At 39.4% G+C, this 14,438-nt stretch overlaps 1 protein-coding gene across 1 annotated transcript in view; it reads left to right on the top strand.

Moving 5' to 3' along the window:
• Positions 1 to 5,503: 5,503 nt before the first annotated feature.
• The window catches only part of wnt6b (wingless-type MMTV integration site family, member 6b), a 28,594-nt gene continuing 19,659 nt past the window's right edge, over positions 5,504 to 14,438 (top strand). Inside the window, exon 1 of the mRNA XM_042494854.1 lies at positions 5,504 to 6,200. Coding sequence (XP_042350788.1) covers positions 6,121 to 6,200 — 80 coding nt within the window. The 5' untranslated portion in view covers positions 5,504 to 6,120. The remainder of the gene's footprint in view (positions 6,201 to 14,438) is intronic.

Genomic DNA, 14,438 nt, shown 5'->3' with positions numbered 1-14,438 from the left:
TTGCTTTATTGGCATTAATGTTTGTAAAACAATATTGCCTCTCGATCTCTCTTTATATAGATATATGAATACACACACACACACACACACACACACACACACACACACACACATATATATATATATATGTTTACCAGCATATCTGCTTCAGACAAATCTTCCTCCCGGCAACACAGAAGATCTATACAATCAACACAGTTTCACAGTTAGTATCACCAATTCAGTATCTGACCAAATGTCTCCCCTATTGCTGTCTATATAATTGCCAGAATCTTTTTTCTCTTTGGACCTTTTGGATATATAATATCATCACTTCACTATTTTAACCTATTTAATATATATAATGGTGAATTCAATCTTGGCCAAAAACATAATATCTGAGGTCACAGTGACCTTGACCTTTGACCTCTGACCACCAAATTCTAATCAGTTTATTCTTAAGGCCATGTGGACTTTTGTGCCAAATTTTAGGAAATTCCCTCCAGGCCTTCTTGAGATTTTGCGTTGAACAGAAAAAGGAATAAGACAGACACAGGTCCCACTGACCTTGACCTTTGACCACCAAATTCTGATTACTTCATCCTTTACCGAAAGTGGATGTTTGTGTGAAAAAAAATCCCTCAAGGATTTCTTGGAATATCCTGCTCATGAGAATGAGACAGAAGAGGTCACAGTGACCTTGACCTTTGACTGAAATTAGGTGATACACTCTGTTCCTATTGACACTAGACCAGAGTCATGTCTGCAGTAGATGAATTTGCTTTTACGAGTTTCACTTCGTTTGTTTAGAACAGAAACTAGGGTGAAAGCATCATGGAGGTAAGTGAAAATATTATGGTGGTTACTTATTCAGTCTCTATTTCAAACCCTGGGCCAAATCATTTGGAACAATGTGTGAGCACTGCTTGCTTGCTATGTTTGTTGTTTGAAACTTTTGACTCTGCCCTCGAGTGTCATCAACTGGCTGTGTCTGTGCCATCATAAAGGATGCATGGAAGTATGAGGGCAATGATGTTTACAGCATTTGAAACAGACATATCTATTTTTGTACATAAATGTAGCATAAATGAGCCCTGTAGGGGGAACACACTGTCCAGTAGTCTGTGTGTTCATCGCCATTAACAAACCATCTTACATAACACTGCTTCTTCATTTTTCTGCATTCCATTCAGCAGTAAATGGCACAGAAGCGTCTGGAAAGCAGCTTCGTATCAGTCAAAGTCCATTGCTCAAAGTAACTGAACCTAAATGTCAGGATCACGCACATAATTTGTTACCTCCACATGCTGTCTATCAAACAGCAGGACGCAAGTCATAACCATTACCTTCCACCTGACATGATGTGAATGCTGCATGAAGAGCGTGCTCTCTTTCATACTGCTCTGTTTATCAGGGAGCAATTACCCTGTTAAAAGATCAGTGCCCATTTGTCAATGTACAATACCCAAAGTCCAAATCTGAAGCGATTAGCTCAAGCCCCTTTTACAGACCACAGGCATTGTTCCAGGTGTTCTTCACTGGGCTCACAGAGACTTCAGTTTCATTAAACAATTCCATAAGGATGGGCAAAATGCTTTTGAAGATTGAGTCATTTTGTTTTGCTTTTCGGCACTGCACAGATCCACTGCAAATGCTATGTCAATAAACTGGTTTGGTTCTGTTCTTGAAATTCACCTCCAGATGCATAAATCAATTAAACTGCTTAATAACTTTATTCTTCTGTTTTTCTGAGTGCTAAAATCTACATTTGATCTTCATAGTCACAAATTAAATGTTTATTGCAATGTTTAGTAAAAACTAAAATTACTGCCTCATTGTTGTATGCCTATGTACCAGTCAAGTTGCATCTACATTTTACATCCATGTCTGTGAAAACATGGAGGCTTCACACATGTCCTACACCCAACAACACAGAATTTCTATACAATCAGCATAGTTTTAAGGTGGGCAACCAAGATCAGTGTCATATTTAAAGAAATGTTGTCAAGGTGTCTTTGAGAATAGCATCCACAAGAATGAGACATATGCAAAGTCACAGTAATCTTGACCTTTGAAGCCCTAAATCTAATTAGTCATTCTTGACTCAAAGTGGGTGTTTGTGCCAAATTCTTGAAAAAAATTCCCTCAAGGTGTTCTTGAGATATTGCTTTCCTGAGAATAAGACAGAAGAGGTCACAGTGACCTTTATCTTTGATCTATGATGACCAAAATCTTGTCATTTCATCGTTGCATCCAAGTGGACGATCGTGTCAAATTTAAAGAAATTCCTTCAAGGCAATCTTGAGATATTGCATTCACAAGAATGGAAGGAACGGACAACCCGAAAACATAAGACCTCTGGCGACGGCTATTGTGGGTGCATAGGCATAAAAATATATATATAAAATTCCTGCAAAATGCAAGTTGGACAACTTGTGTATTGTTAAATCTAATTCTGGTATTTCTACAGGATGATTCTGCAGGATCACAATCATCTGCACAAAGCAGAAGTCACATGTGAGGAATGGCAGTGTATTCAAACATAAGTGCTATTTTAATTTGTATAGTGGGTTAACAGATTTTCAGTTGATTTCGCTCAGTATCCAGTAGCTACTGTGTATCTGATTAGCTGACAGGTGACTGCACACATCCATACAGTTAGCCTTTATTTAAAAACTGTAGCGGGTCAGCATCTGCTCTACTCAATGAAATGTTAGATCACAACTAGAACAGTGTGGATTATATGATGTGTGAAAGGTTTTTCCTGTTACCTTCATTTTCTACACTGTATATGAAATATCTTCCACCCTAAAATGCCAAACTTCATGCTTACAGTACATTACAGTTAAGACCATATAACCAACCTGGCTGAATGAACCGACTGAACTGATTGGGGATGTGCATAGATATGAGGCCAAAGAAAAAATATATTTTTAGATGTATCTGCACTGAAGATGAGGTTTTTAAAGAGTGTGGGCTGACTAAAAATGATTCCCAAAGGATTTCTGACATCATAGAGTTAATATTTACCCTGGCAAACAGCTTCACAATCTAGATTTGAAAAGAATCAGATGACAGACAATACAAAAATATTGATGTTATGTCAAGATCATGTAAATATGATCACTTCTTGCATTATGGCCACATCCCAAGGAAGAAAAGTGTTTTTGACAGCACATGAATCCACCTTTCAAGCAAGACTACAATACTTTGACCAATAGAAAGCAAGAAATTAAATATGACAAATTACCTCAAGCGAGCTTCAAGTCTGTACAGGTTGGTGTTCATGCTGCAGGGAAATGAATGGGAACCATGTCTGACAGAAAGTCAGGGAAAATGCATCATACGTTCTGAAAAGCTACGGTGTGCTTCAGTCTGCAGCAATGCAAAGTATACATGATCTAAATGGACTGAATCAAGCAAAAACTCTATTGTGTTTTCAATGGATTTGTTTCAAGTTGTTTCAACCCTTGCATATGGCACTGACACACAAAAATATTTCAATGGATGAAAAGTTTGGATAAATAAATGAAACCTGCCACTACGGGTCAGGCTCCATATTTTGCAGAGTATGGGGCAAAAATTACACTTTGAGTTGAAGTGTTTCCACTTTGAGTAAAATATGACTTCATTGTATTTATTTAACCCTTTAAAAGGCTCAAATTCTTTCAAAACCATCTGAAGAAGTTACAAGATACAAGTTATACAAAACTGCCTAATATTACGCAAAAAACAAAAAGAAAAGAAAAAACTAAAAAGGGTAAAAAACAAAATATATAAATATATAGAATTGATAAAAAATAATATATTATAGTAATTAATATAAACAGCATCATGAGAAAACTGATGTTATTCCAGGTTTCAAAGGGTTAAAGGACCAATGTGAAGGATAGTGGCATCTAGTTGTGAGTTTTAGGATTTGAAACCTTTGTTGGTTAGGATTCCTTCAATGTTCAATGTTCAGTAGGTAGTTTTACCGGGAGCTGAATTATCTGCAGAGGTCTCTTTCTCTCCAAAACAAACAGACCAGATGAATAAACCGGCAATAGAGCAGTTACCAAAGGCTGGACATTTAAAACATTGTGTCTAACTTCAAAATGCATCACGTTTTACTGTCAAACTTAACCTGCTGAAACCTGGAGCAACACCACTTTTCTTGTGCTACTTCCAGATGCCTTTAACAAGTATTCAAACCTTTCAACCCTGAGCAAATTGGTGTGATTTCTTTTAAAAACATTCGAAAAAAGGCTTGAGCAACTTGATAATAAATGTATCACATATTGCAAGAAAAAAGTAGATTTAAAAATAATTAAAAAAAATGCTAGGGGTGAATGCTAAGGGGAAAAAGAATTCTAATTATCATAACCACATATTTGAAATTATTTTACCGAATTATTGTAATTTTTAAACAACTTTTTCAGGTCATTTACTTATTGTTTTTTACTTGTTTTTACTTATTTCTTGCTAATTTTTTCGTTCCTTTCTTCTTCCGTTGCTCATTGCCATCTTCCCATGTTTTTGACAGAAATCAGGCCAAATTGCTCAGGTTTCAAAGGCTTAAGTAAGAGGATGGGTATGGGTTGTGCATATAGGTGAGTAGAACCATGGCCCTTGCAGTTTTGCCCCCAAGCAATTGCTGCTGTATCATCATATCCACATTAGATAATTAGCAATTCCTTAGCAATACTTTAACAGCACTGTGGAACTCCTGGATTTCAGTTGTGGCTTTTGGATCTGGTGTGCCATCCCAAAATTTTCAGAGGCCCAATCTGGCCACCTCTATGATAAAAAATTCTGGGGGGCGCCACTGGGCCCTTGTGAAAGACAGTGGTGCTTAACTGGGTGAGTGCGCCGCGTGTTACACATGTGATTGATTGCATCACTGCAGTGGAACGAAGTCGGGTGTCGGGGCTTTTATGGGCGACTACAGTACAGTGGTGTTGGATTTCAATGGATATGCCCTTGGCCAGATAGGTGATAATACTACCCACTCCCTGCCTGCGCGCACGCACACACACACACACACACACACATATATTGTGTGTGTGTGTGATGTTCTGCATTGGGAATGCAGAACAAAAAGATGTATTCTCCTTGAGGACAACTTTGGCCTCTTGTGTGTACAAAAGATAAACGCGAAACAATTGTTTTCTCTTCCAACCACAGTGAAGTAGAAAAATAAAGCCATCTTTTAAGCTTTAGCCAAAGAAAAGACATGACAAGACACCAGATTACCAGTCTTTTGGCACTGATATCAGAAAGGTACCACCACACCTGTGCTGACATCACCTCATCCCTTAAGCTCTGATTTCGGGTCCACCGCAAACACACTGTATGACAGGTGTGTGTGTGTGTGTGTTTACCCCCTCTCTCCTCTCAGCCAGGACCTCCTGAAACTAATTGCAGTTTCTTTCTCTCTCCCTCTCTGAGTGACAGCGAGGATTTCGCTTCGCCCGGAGCGACGTCACACCGAGAGGTGGAAGAAGACGAGCGCATTTTTCCTCCCTTTATCATCCAAAGAAAACACATCGACAGACTGTGGCACACAGACGCCTCTACCTGCAGCCGGTGCGCACCGAAAACTACTCCACCAAGTTCATCAGTGCGTCATTTCACGGCGCGTGGAACAGGACATACATCCAGGATCACCCAAACGATTGTCTATCATAAAAAGGCAGCAGTGCTATTCTTCTTGTTTTATATCATGTAATTGTTTTACATATTCCGCAAAGAGTGGCGAGCTTCCGAGTGTCTTCAGAACCACCGCGCGCTATTTCGCCGTCAGAGGACTTCACCGCTTGGAGTCACTTCTGGTTTCTCGTCTTGAAAGCATGTGATGCGCTGCGACAGATGGAGCAGAACGACAATGAAGAGGTTAACCACACCTTTGAAAGCGGACATCTCATCAGTAGCCTCTTGACCAACTTTGTTGCGCATTAAGATGCGCCCCACAGAAGAGGAGTTGGATGAGGAACTTTTTGCGCTCTTGTTGACAGACAGTTTCCAGTGAGCTTTTGCCACCGTCAGAAGGGAAAAAAACCCACAAGGACCTCCTATGTATTTAAGAAATAATCCAACTCGGTGTTGGCTGAGCTCTTCAGTACTTTAAACTTTGCTCCTCGAGGATTTGCTGCGTTCACCATGACGGTTCGTCTCTCACGGATCCAACTGGCCCTGTTCTTTATTTTGCTCTGTCCGGTCAATATCATCGGACTTTGGTGGTAAGTGCTCTGTATTTATTTACCACGTGTTTTGTGTTTCTCTGTCTCGTGTCAGCCAGGGACTTAATCTTACCTGACTTGGTTTTATTTGATTTCTGCGCACAAAAATGGGGCGTAAGCATGTTTTTTTGTGTTTACCTACAGCAACATCGCTCGGCATTAGTTTACCGGCTTTTCACCTAAATACTCAGGATACACAAGGAGCTTCAGATCACATGTGATCATCATATTAATGGTTGAAATTCATAACCAGATGAATAAGTGATGATAAAAGATGTATCATGCCCACATGTTAGAATAAAACTTATTTAATGTAATAATATATATATATATACACACACATAAAAACACAATAATAATAATAATAATAATAATAATAATAATAATAATTTAATCAAACAATTCAATTAAAATTATTCACACTTAATTCTCGTTATGCTTTAAAAAATGAATAAAAAAAAGCATAACACATTAAAAAAATCACCCTCAAGCCCAAATGTGTCTCAGTTTGACTGGGAAATATGGGTCCCCAGGGTGAAGGACAGACAGACAGAGAAACTGGGTGGTGAGAGAGGTGTCTGCTGTTCATCGCCTGCAGTAATACATAGAGGAGGGAGGACAGGGAGAATGGTAGAGGTGGTGTGTGTGCGTGTGTGTGTGCGTGTAGTAGGGGTTCAGAGTCAGGAATGTCAGGTGGCCCTCTAGGCACAGTGGATATGTCATCATAAAACAATCCATATAGGCTCAGCTCTGCAAGGTGTGTGACAGTCAGACAGACAGACAGACAGACACTGCAGATCTGCTGATAACATGTTTTCTATCTATATGGGTCTCTGTCTGCTGCTTTCACTGTCTTGTGTGCAGTGTTTCATTAGACAACATCCAATATTTCTGGCTGTCTTTCCCTCTCTCTTTCTCACTCACTCTCTCTCTCTCTCTCACACACACACACACATACACACACACACACTTCTGTAAAGCGGCAGTGTTTGAATGTGAAGCTTTGTGATTTTTTTTTCTCCAGCGAATCCTCCCACTGTTCATTCACAGCCCAGTCAAGGTCAATGTGGGTTGTAGTGTCACAGAGGCTGTAAGTTGGCTGAATGTCCTTGTAAGACAGATGGACAGGCAGCTTCAGAGGACGTGAACTTTTCCATTATTGTGTCACTTTGTATGCGATCATTTTTGATGTGAGGTAAACGCAGGTAGCCTGTGGGGATTTATTAGTATTACATTTTTGGGAAAAATTAATAGTTTCCCTCAGTATCTACAGAATTTAATGGGTATGGAAAGGAAAAAATGATTTGATGTAAGGATGTTTTTCTTCCTGTTGTAAATGTGGAGTTAACATTGCGTGCAGACGGACCATAAGTTGGACGACAAAGGTTCAAGGTTCTGTTGGAAAGCATTTTACCCTCTGAGGTGAAACTGAATGAAAAAAAAAAATGCATCTATAATCAATGTGTATTCATACTCTTGTTCTTGGGATGTTTTCATAAAGATCTGCATCCACACTTAAGATACCTGAACAGTTAAAAATCTGGTCTTTGTCCTCTTTTTTTGTTGGCAAACTACAACAGTTCACCAAAGCAAACGTATGTTAAGGAAAGGGACGGACATAATCCAGTAACTCTGTAGAGTCTCAGCTAGGTAAACCTCTGTCTGTCAACCTTATGCTTTCTGTCATTATTGCTAGTGTGTTTTCATAAAGTGAGATTCATATTTTGTTCACCTCTATATATAATTTTGATGTATAAGGGGTTAAACAGTAACTGGATCTTGGTTCAAAAATGCTACCTGTTTATCAGGAAAACAGATACGCTGCTGTGTTGAATCAGTAGTTTATGATCATAAGATGTCTTGGTGCAGATGGAGGGTTTAAATATCACTATAAACCCCTTTTACATTGCCTGTACAAGGATGGCATAAACTGGCATTTTGCCACCTTTCTATGATTGCAGAATGAGAGGATAGAGCTGTCTTGCCTTTTTAAGTCGACAAGACAAAATGGGACAAAACCATGCAGGACAGGTGTGACATTTAGACAGCGCATTATTCGTGCAAGCCACCATAGGAGATTTAAAAAGAAGGTCATATCAGTTAGCGGGTAACTCAAAGAAGAACAGTAGCATTAGTAGTTTTGGAAAAACAATGAGGCCCAGGGGCTCTTTTCCCTCTGAGAAGATGAGATAACCTATCATATCAAAGGATTGGTAAATGATTGTTATTGCCATGTTTTGCTGTGATTATCATTTATAAAGGGATGCTTATGCGCATTTAATACTAGAGGCCGAGACTGTTGTCACAACCGTCATGCCACTCTTGCATCCACGGTGCTGGCATGCTGTCTAAAATCACACACTGGAGCATCTTGATGCTGCAGTTGTTTGGAGGCATAAAGAAGGAACTTTGTAGCCATCCCATAGTGCAGTCTCTGTGTAAAAAGGGCTATAGACATGTCACGTTTAGCCAGAGGGGTGCATGTCTGTAGCTGAACTGCGCTGTGACCCCACTGTGGGGGGAAGGAGAGGGAAAAACAGTGTCCCTCCAGGGGTCAGCTGTGTACATGTACATTGCTTTCAAACACTTGGTCTATTTTGGTTTAGTTCTGTCATTTAATTAAAAGAATAATTTAAAAAACACCAACATGAGACGATATATACAGTACCATAAGAATACTATAATGCTGTAAATATTTTAACCTTTAAAAATAATTGTACCATTATTACCAACCAAAGCATCATTTGTCTTTATGTTAGACTAAGAAACAAGTAATAAAACACAAATGATGCATTGAAATGTATGTAGCTGAATCTGTAAGACTCTTCAAAGCTTCTTGTGTTAAAATATATCCAATATCTGTCCATGTCAGCGTTCCATCAGCAGCACATTCTACACGACTCAGGACATTCATTTTAAATAAAGCTTTAGTGGATTAAGGGAATCAACACTAAGAAATCAGCTACTTCCTTTTTATCCCCACTGACATACATTGTCATCTTCTTTCACTCACTCACTTGTTCCCTGGCTCCCTTGCACAGACACACAAGTGCACAGCTTCACACACTCATACACACACAGTGGCCGACTGTGGTGCAGCTAGGGTGAAGCCACACCTGTGGGTTGCTCCCCTGTCTGCCAAGACAATGATGCTCTCTGTTGAAAGTTGCTGGACATACCATCAATACATCTCTCTTTGCCTGTCTCATACTCGCTCCTCTTCAATGTCCCTGTATGTCTTTTAGCCATACTTGAAGGAAAATACCTATCATACAGATAGGTTGTCGCTGAAGGAAGAGAGAGAGAGCCGCAGTGATAGATGTAGAGTGAGAGAGATGAAATGCGGGGAGATAGCTGTCCTTTCAGAGCCTCTGCTGATTAGAGCACTCTAATCATTTGGCCTGAGAGCAGAGAGTGCAGAGACTCAGAGGAGTGAGGAATGCCTTTGCTCTCATATGCTGGTTTTGACTGTAGTGCTTAGCAGGGCCAACTGCTCTATGTGTGTATGTGTGTGTCTGTCACAGCCCCAGTCTGGCGGACAGCCCGCCTGGAGCGTGCCACAGGCCTACAGGTGCACACACATTGCATATGTGTATGTGTGTTTCAGCTTTCTCCTTAGTGTTTATGTGTGTGTCAGTCCAAATACATCTCCTACCACTGGATCCCGCTTAATCTGTTTAACATGCACTCAGAGATGTACAAATGCACTCATTCAGTCATACAGTTATGGGAAAATATATGCACACGCACATAGACGCACGCACAGGCTCTACAACCAGAACTGCCATCATCACCAGAGGAGAGTTTCATTGTAACAGATCTTATCTTGTCCACTCCACTCCTGGTCTGAAAAGCTGGATGTCTAATCAGGACCAGGGAGATGGGTACAGATAAAGATTAAATGACGATGTGGGTTTGGCATCAGGGAGAGAACTGAATTAAATGTGTTTATGTGTGTGTGGGTCTGTGCTTTTGTGCATGCATTAATGTTTGCAGGCATTCATACTTTAAATACGTTCCAGTGTCAGAAATATATAGGGCAGCGGGTAAAAATGGTCCAAGAAATGTCAAAATGTCTCCACAAGTCAAAGAGGAAGGGCAAAAACTGTTCTCACTGTTCTGGGGTTGGCAGAAGCCAGTTTGAAACGTAAATGTAACATTGCAAGCTGTAGTTCTGATGCTTCTCAGATAACTGCGTAAAGTTGCTGTTGTGTGGAGTCCTCTCTGGTTCTTCCTCACTGTTTATATGTTACTGTTCATGTCACTTTTTTATCACAGTTTTCTGATCTGCTCTCATTTGTCAGACTGCCTAAAATTTAGAACAATGAGGATTATAGCCTCAGATTTGACAGTCACTTCTTAGAGAAACACCAGAAGTCTCATTAGAAAACTGTTTCTCATGGCATAACTTTAGGAGCACAAAATAATAATGTATATAATGTAAGAACATGGAAGTCTGTCCATTCTTGATGAAAAGCGGTGTTTTTGTGGTCTACTTTTTGGTCTTTAGAACACATAATGTGAAATTACTTTTCTTTGACTATTTTTTCTCCGACAATTTTCTCTCATTCTCTCACCTACTTGATCTGAGTCATAATGCTTATCAGAATGCACAAACTTGATTGGCTGAGCAGGATATGCAACACCCTCATATAATGGTTCTTATGAATGATGTTATGTACTTAATGTGAGATTGTACATAATCTTACATTGGTTAGGTTTAGGCAAGTAAAGTTACCTTACGAGTAGGCAGAAACATAGTGACAAAGTTCCTTAAAACTCAAAATTCCCTTGTTTCCACATGATCCCAAACACCAGTCTTCTGGGAGAAAGTCTGCTTTTAGTGTCCGCCATGCACCAGATCAGCCTGTCATAATAAAATATAAAATATCTAAGTGTTAATGACTATGTAACGTGCAGTGACTTGGAGCGGCTAAGACACTGAATAAACAAGCAAAAGGGTGTCTTTTTCTAATGGGTATTTTACAGAAAATACCCCACTTGCAAACTTTGAAACTTTAATGTGTCTTAAAAAGTTGCTAACACGTGGCTACATGAGCCGATATGTCATCATGCTGCGACGCAACTGTAGTGTAGTTTGTTATGGCCCAACAGTAGCTTCTTACTTCTGGTGATTGCATTTAGGCTTCAAAAATCCTGAAAGTGGTGGTCCTTTGTGAAGATTATCTTGCAGCACAAAGCGTATAAGTATCATCAATGTTTTTTTTTTTTTTTTTTTTTTTTTTTACCACAGAGCTTATTTTCTGCAATAAAACAAAATCAACAAGACAAAACAAAAATCCCAAAGACATTATGATAATGGAACCAGGGCAACATTACATTCTGGGTTGGCCTACAGAAAAACATAATCCCTGGGGCACTGTATTATATCGTTTTTTAGAAATATTCATACCGGCTGATTTTCAGAAAGACATCACTGACAAAGGTGTAAGTAGCATCTCTGTAGCATCTCTGAGACAGTAGCAACATGCCACAGCTAGTCAAAGGTGCTTGTTTATGTTATTCACGTATTGTGTATTTGGATAAACAAATGACTAAAAGACAGATTGTTTAATATGAGCTATTCAGTATCAGACATACTTTTCTGCCTTAAATGAGCACCAGGTTTCACATTGTCATCCAGCTTTGCTCTCCATATATTTAATAGGTTGATAAGCCCCGCAAACATCCACGCACCTTTCCTGCCTCTACTTTTCATCTGAATATATGCATTCTCGGACAATTTGTATCTTTTGGCTTTCTGCGCTGTTGGGTGTGCCACTGTACCAAGCTGTTACAACAGAACAAACTTGTGAATGTTTTCCTTTAGTGAAATTGGTTTGTTGGTGTTGGTTTCCCCTTGGTCACACTTTATTGCTGCTATTTAAAATGGGTGCAATACAAATTATGAATGCTGAGACGTTTTATTTAGGCAGACTTCATTGTTCCCCAACCTTGTGTTACATCAGCAAAAACAACATGATCAAACATGCTTGAAAGTGATCGATGTGTTCCAGACTGCAGGGTCAGGAAACCAGGAAAGCACTTATTGAGGACATAGAGACCTCAATGACACTGTCCTCACAGGGACGCTTGCAAACTGCTGGATTTGTTCACATCCATGTTCTTTATTTGGGACATCGGACAAATTAAACATGTGTTTTGATTTTTTATCTCCATTTCCATATCACTTTATCATCTCTCTATCTCTCCGTATGTCATTCTTATCTTACAATGAAACCCTCCACCATTTCTTTCTATCTCCAGACACTCTCCTTAGCTGTCTCTCTTTGACCCTTTTTATTTTCCTCTCTCACTCTGGCGTCTCAGACTAGCGCTTGTCGTGACTGTCTTCATCTCCAGCATACTTGAGGGATTAAGGAGGGATGAAATTCACTCATTCGTGGGCGGAGTGAAAAAAAAAGAAGGGCCCTGTACAGTACAGCACTTTATCTATGGTGCCGTGAGATCCTTAATGAAACCTGAGGTTGCTCTGAGCACTAATGTTTAATCTCTTTCTGACCCACCTCTGGGCTCCGAAAACACTGAATAAGGCATCTATTTCTAAGAAACCTTGGTCCATCCCCCTTCCCCAACTTTACAGCCACAATATGAATAACAGAAACAAATGTAAAAACATGTCACTGATATGAGCTTTTTTTTTAGAATTTTTAAGTAATAAAAGCAAGGTAAAGGTTTGACGCAGCTTGCCGCAGGTGGTACTGCTGCTGTCAGTGCTTTGGATTTGGATGTTTTTGTTGCTTTGTCTAGTTTTATCTTTTACCTGCCATTTCTGTTTTGAGACTTAATCATCATGAAGAACTATTCATGCGAGACAGTGTTTCTTTAACACCCCGATAACATCAATGACTACACGTTCTAGACAGTGTTTTGCAAAGAGTTATCAGTTCAAGAGTTGTATCATAAATGACAGTAGCACTTTGCATGAAAAAGATCTGATTACTGTCTGGCTTTGTAGTTCCTTCTCTAAGTGTACATTTTATCTCTGTGCATGCCCGCACAGTAGCGTTTGCTTGGACAAATGTGCGTGTGTGTGCTCTATATGCAAGACGTTGTGTGCAACTGCATTGGAATATGTATGTATGTATATATCCACTTGAAGCACTCCATTATGAATATTAGAGCTTCAAGAGGGTCTTTTTCATCTTTATATGATACAGTAGATAGTATTTTTTTTTTTATCTTAGCTTGAGCCTGCAGAAGGCCACAGAGCGGAGTACAAACATTTTTGTGATAGGATTTGAGTCAGGCTAAAAGTTGTATGTGGTATACAGTACAAGATATAAAGAACATTACTTAAGTGCCAAATTCTGTCAGGTACTGTTCCATTAAAACTATATCAGAGTAGACAAAACTGCATTTGGCATGCATGAATGCCATATTTTGCACTTAAACCTCCTCAAGCCTCCCAAGCGCTGATCATTTCATTGAAAACAGTTCTACTTTTCTTTGTAACTGCCCACATGCACTTTTTGAATTCGACAATGAAGTATTCCCATATCGTCTTCAGCCTCGCAGGGATGCACACTTTTAAGTACTAATCTCCAAACAAGGGCAAGAATGCTGGGCGCTTCCAGTCATCCTATTATCCAATTATTGCACCCCATTTTTGGGTATATCACCAGCAATGCGCTTTTCCACCTCAGTTCACTCCACTTTCCGATTCAGACTACATTCCCATTCTCCTCCCATCATGTCTTGTTTCTAAACTTATACTGAAGACACTCCAGTGGGGATTATCAAAACAGCCTTGAACTAAAATTAAGGGCTGACTTCATCGTACTGTGTCAAAAGGATTTCATAATTTTGTTTTGAAGTACCCACTTTAAAATACTTAATTTCATATCTGTCTTAATTGTTAAAACTCACTTTACTTAAACAATGATCAGGTATGTAAACAAACCTCCAACCAGTTTCAAGTTTTGCACGTGCTTGTTTCTCTGAAAAATGTCTCTCTCCATCGTTTCCAATATCCCCTTGCCGTGTTTGTGCAACTGCTTAGTCATAAGAAGAAACTGTTGAAATTACTTAAGTTGCATGATTTAGCAAATTAAAGCATCTGAATGAGAGAGGAAATTTAGAAGTTACTGCTCATAAGATAATTTCCAAATCCAAATACGTTTGTCTGAATCCAGACCTGCTACATACCAGTACTACATAAAGTCGTAGGGAAGACCGGGGTTTGTTGGCTACAGAGATTGGTTGGTGCACAGCTAT

Source organism: Plectropomus leopardus, chromosome 10 (genome assembly GCF_008729295.1).
Source record: "Plectropomus leopardus isolate mb chromosome 10, YSFRI_Pleo_2.0, whole genome shotgun sequence".
Taxonomy (NCBI): Eukaryota; Metazoa; Chordata; class Actinopteri; order Perciformes; family Serranidae; genus Plectropomus; species Plectropomus leopardus.
The sequence above is the reverse complement of the archived record's forward strand: the minus strand, read 5'-3'. Positions and strand labels throughout refer to the sequence as shown.